The sequence below is a fragment of the Puma concolor genome, chromosome B3, assembly GCF_028749965.1.
Source record: "Puma concolor isolate L17-30 chromosome B3, mPumCon1.1.hap2, whole genome shotgun sequence".
Classification (NCBI taxonomy): Eukaryota; Metazoa; Chordata; class Mammalia; order Carnivora; family Felidae; genus Puma; species Puma concolor.
The window spans coordinates 64,283,308-64,288,013 of record NC_141672.1 but is presented as its reverse complement, the minus strand read 5'-3'; the positions used below and the strand labels follow the sequence as shown (position 1 = coordinate 64,288,013).

The 4,706-nt window shown below is 38.0% G+C and overlaps 1 protein-coding gene across 5 annotated transcripts in view; it reads left to right on the top strand.

The window, feature by feature from the left end:
• The window catches only part of PRORP (protein only RNase P catalytic subunit), a 137,812-nt gene that overhangs the window by 316 nt on the left and 132,790 nt on the right, over positions 1 to 4,706 (top strand). For 3 of the 5 annotated variants that reach the window (XR_015252426.1, XR_015252427.1, XM_025919519.2), the window contains exons 2-4: positions 360 to 1,642; positions 3,512 to 3,559; positions 4,036 to 4,168. Coding sequence is in view for 3 of the 5 variants with exons in the window: in XM_025919519.2 (XP_025775304.1) it covers positions 657 to 1,642; positions 3,512 to 3,559; positions 4,036 to 4,168 (1,167 nt within the window). In the remaining 2 variants the exon portion in view is untranslated. Of the gene's footprint in view, positions 1 to 359; positions 1,643 to 3,089; positions 3,111 to 3,511; positions 3,560 to 4,035; positions 4,169 to 4,706 lie in introns of those variants that run through there. The other 2 variants (XM_086709927.1, XM_086709928.1) reach the window with 2 other exon arrangements.

Here is a 4,706-nt window from a genome sequence, read left to right as displayed (position 1 = left end):
GTGAGTTGTTGAATGGAGTGAACATTGTTTGTGATCGGTTCGTACATAGCAGGCAGTGACCTTTGTGTACCTCCCTTCCTTACTTGAATTGTTGGCTCTGCTGTCTCCCCACCTCCCCTGCCCTCATACCCTTACCTGACGTCTTTGGCGGCCTGGGAGGGTTGTAATGCAGGCCCAGGGCTCCTAGACTTGGGCTTTCGCCGCTGTCCATGCTGCTGCTAGGTCTGGGGTTGGGGACTCCTGGTAGCGGTTTTCCACTTTAAGCCCTTCCGTCAGCAAGGCTCCCATGGGATCCTACCTTTTTTCAAGGGCACACACGCGAAACAAATTGGACGGACCTCCTTGTGCTTTTTCCTCAGGTTTATAGGTTGGAATTTATCTGCCACCAGAAGATTCCTGCCCTATCGCCTGGTTCTGGGACTTGTGACTAACATTGGCTGTCCCTGGATGGTTGTTTAATGGAGAGAACTCACCAGACTTCGTTGTATTAATAGCCCAAAAAGCAGATCCTTGATTTGTCTGTGAGAAAATGAAAATCATCTTTTAAGAAATTGTGCTTTGGTTCTTCGCCCCTCACGCCCAATTCCTTAATTACGCTGTAGAAGTAGGGGCTTTATGAACATCTCTCTAATTATATCTGGTGCTGATCTCACCGCATGATGACTTTCTGTTTCACTGGTATTCGAAGCCTTCCTAAGTTTTGGAAGAGCAACCCATACCTTAGCGTAGGCCCAGGACACTCTTATTTCTCTCTCTTTCTCAAAGACTATTGTGGCATCAGGAACCAACAGAAGTGGTTTTCTCTTAAAACGGTGTCTCCACAAAATACTAAAGCAGTGAATCTTCTGATTGCCAAGGCCAGATATCTCAGGAAAGGAGATGAAGGCAGTAATCAAGTTTCTTCTGATTCCCATCTTTTTGCTGCTGGAGCAGCTAAGAAGAGATCACAGATGAATACTCATAGGGAAGATCATGGCTTGCCACCTGTGAGGAACACTATGCAACTTCCAACAAGACCTCTGAATTCAGAAGAGTGGGATAAATTGAAGGAAGATTTCAAAGGAAAGGCTAATTTTGAAAGTTGGATCATTTCACAAATGGCTCACTGCCATAGCTCTATAGATGTGGCCAAATCTCTGTTAGCCTGGGTAGCTGCAAAAAACAATGGTATTGTAGGCTATGATTTGCTGGTCAAGTATTTGTATCTCTGCGTCTTTCATAAACATATATCAGAAGTTATTGATGTCTATGAAATCATGAAAGCCAGATACAAGAGGTTAGAACCTGGAGGATATACTCTTCTCATCCAAGGATTAATCCACTCAGACAGATGGAAAGAGGCCTTGCTGCTGTTAGAGGATATCAAAAAAGTCATGATTCCTTCAAAAAAGAACTACAATGATTGTATCGAGGGAGCCCTCCTTCACCAAGATGTAAACCTAGCGTGGAATTTGTATCAGGAATTGTTGGGTCATAATCTTATTCCTATGTTGAAAACTTTAAAAGCATTCTTTGATTTTGGAAAAAACATAAAAGATGATCAGTATTCAAACAAGCTATTTGACATTCTTTTGTATCTAAGAAATAATCATCTATATCCTGGGGAATCATTTGCACACAGTATAAAAACATGGTTTGAGAGGTAATTTTAATTTTTTTATATGCATGTTTTTAATTGAAACTGTTATCTAAAAGCAGCTGCCTCCTTTTTTTGTTGCTGAGAATTACTCTATTCAAATTATACTTTCCTTCCTTGAGATTTATTTCTCGTTAAAGACAACATTTTCTCTCTTTAAAAAAAGTAATAGCATAAACAAGTTGTTGTATTTTCCATTCATCACGTAAAAGGGAAATTATAGATCATTTGTATGTTTTTATGTATTTTTTCTGTTTGGAAGGATCATCTGTTTTTTCTGAGGTATTCACTTTGATGTGCCTACCAATAGTACTTATGGCTGGAGTTTATAGCAAGAAAACTGGAGCTGTCTTTGGATCATATTAGTATTTTCAGAAGTTCTTCTGAAACCTAGTGACTGGTATCTGTTTAATCTATGCATTTCATCAACTTGGATGTTTAGAACAGATAAGGGAAGCCTGAGCAACATGATATGCGAGTGTTAAAAGTGGAAAATCTCTTCATTCCAGTTCATTTTGTATCTTTCCATCACCCAACTGCTCTCTCCAAGGCTCTCTGCTTTCCATTTGCTTTTTGTTCACGTTCCTGGCTGTGACCCTATTTATTGCTTCAGTTTTTTATTCACTGATTCACTACTAATTTTTTTTAGGCACTTTCAAAAAAATTCATTCTTTTTCTGTTTTTCTCTTTTCAACTATATGTATATCCTTTGCACAGAGCTTTGAAGTAGCAATCATGTTTAATTATCTTATTTAACAAATTTGTTGAATATGAGTGGAGGAGCTAGATTGTGAAATTATTTGAATGCCAAGGATTTTGGGTTTTGTTCTGTTACCTTAGAGTAGAGTTCCAGGGCACCTGGCTCAGTCGGTTAAGCATCCTACTCTTAATTTTGGCTCAGGTCATGAGACCTAATCTCAGGGTTATGAGATAGAGCCCTGTGTCAGGCTCCACGCTGAGCATGGAGCCTGCTTAAGATTGTCTCCCTCTCTCTCTCTCTGCCCCTTCCCTGCTCTCTTGCGTGTGCACTCACTCTCCTCTCTCTCTCAAAAAATAAATTAAAAAATAAAAATAAAAAAGGTAATTGCCAAAACAGAAAAAAAGGTTGGAGAGGGATTAAGATTGGAAATAGGAAGATCTGTTTGGAGGCAATTGTAGGTTTGAATGAGAGATGATGAGATCCTGAATTATGAACTAGGGAAGGAGAAGGCAACAGAGTCCTTAGAAACTGATGGTAGTATATGTGAGAGAAAAAAAAGGAATACATTGATTGAGCAAATAAATCAGGTAGTTTTGAATGCTTCCATTTGGGTAGGCACTTTGGGTGTTTTGTGATGTAAGATCTATTATGATGGCATTCACAACCTAATGGAGAATGCAATACTTGACAGTTAATAGTGGTGTATAAGAAGATAGTGTAAGGGAAGGAATTACTCTGGGCAGGAACAATCTCTGGCAGCTTCATGGAGAAAGAGTTGAGTTTGATTTAGAGGTTACACTATTAATGTTAGCTGCACAATCCCGTGAAAGTAGATTTAGACTTGAAGATGAGGGTTGAATGACCAGAGAAGTGAAGGGAAGGAGGTCCACAGTAGGGTACTGTTCCCTCCTTAGCCCCATCACAGTGTATCACCCACTCTTCTAATTAAACCATCCTGGGGAAGTATCCTGAACATTTCAGAGCTCTTGCCTGCCGAGTTTCTAAATACAGTTTCTAAATAAAATGCCTATTTTTTGGTTCTATGGGAATCTGACCTTTTTTCTTTTTTTTAAAAAATTAGAATTATTATCTCATTTATTTTATCAATTTGTTTATATTGTTTCAAGTTTTAGGAATCTGACGTAATGATTTGGTGTTGTAATCTTTTTTTGTAGTGTTCCTGGGGAACAATGGAAAGGACAGTTCACAACAATCCAGGGAAGGTAAAGACCAGTATTTTATTTTTAACTTGTTTGATTCAGGTTTAGGAGGTTTTGTTGCTACCGATCAAAAACATTTTAAGAATATTTTAGAAATAGGATAATTAAGAGAGTACCCAAGAAAAAAAAGCCATATTTGGCATATGGAGGATTTGCAGTGCTCAACATGTTTTTCCCATAGGTGCAGTGAGCCTTATGTGAAGCCTCAGAGATATTTTGCCCTACAGATCTGGGACCCAGTTGTGTTTTGGGAATAAGTTTAAATACTTTATCTGGATGCCCAGCAGTCTACTTTTTCGGGTTTTCTGGCATATCTAATGTGTGTTATTATCAGTTTTACAAAAAATTGCATGTGATGATCACAAAGATTATAACATTCTTTTTAAATTACCTTTCAATTTCTTTCTGTCCTAGGATTATTCATTCTAGAGAAAATTCTTTTCCAGGATACCATTTAACACAAACTTTTGTAATTACAGTGGTCAGTGTTCGGGCTGTGGAAAAACCATAGAGTCTCTTCACCTGAGTCCAGAAGAGTATGAATTTCTCAAGGAAAAAATCATGAGGGATGTGATAGATGGAGGTGATCAATACAAAAAGACAACCCCTCAGGTGAGTCCTGAACAGGATTTATTCCTTTTTTGGATTGCTTTTCTAGAGTAGGGGTTGGCAATTTTTTTCTATAAAAGACTGATAGTAAATATTTTAGGCTTTGTGGGCCAGTAAATATTTTGGGCTTTGTGGGCCATACAGTCTCTGTTGCAACTTTTCAACTTGAAATACAATACATAATATAGTACATAAATGAATGAGCATGGCTGTGTTACAGTAAAACTATATTAATGAAAATAACAGTGGGCTGGATTTGGCCTGCCAGCTATAGTTGCCAACCTTTAGGAGAGACTGCTTAGAATTTAATAGAATAATTGGGGTAGACTGTCATCCATGTATTGAAGTCAGTTCTGTTTCGTGTAGATGCAAGTCCACTTAAGCCAAAAAGATAGGTGCTTATTTTTTTGTCTAAGTATTTCCAGAAAACTGTGTTCAGTAAATTCCCATGAAAACATGGCTTTTCACAACTCTTCTAATCAAGAGAATTTAAGGTAACTTGACAAAATTATTTCCAAATTTTCTAAGTATTGAATTTGAT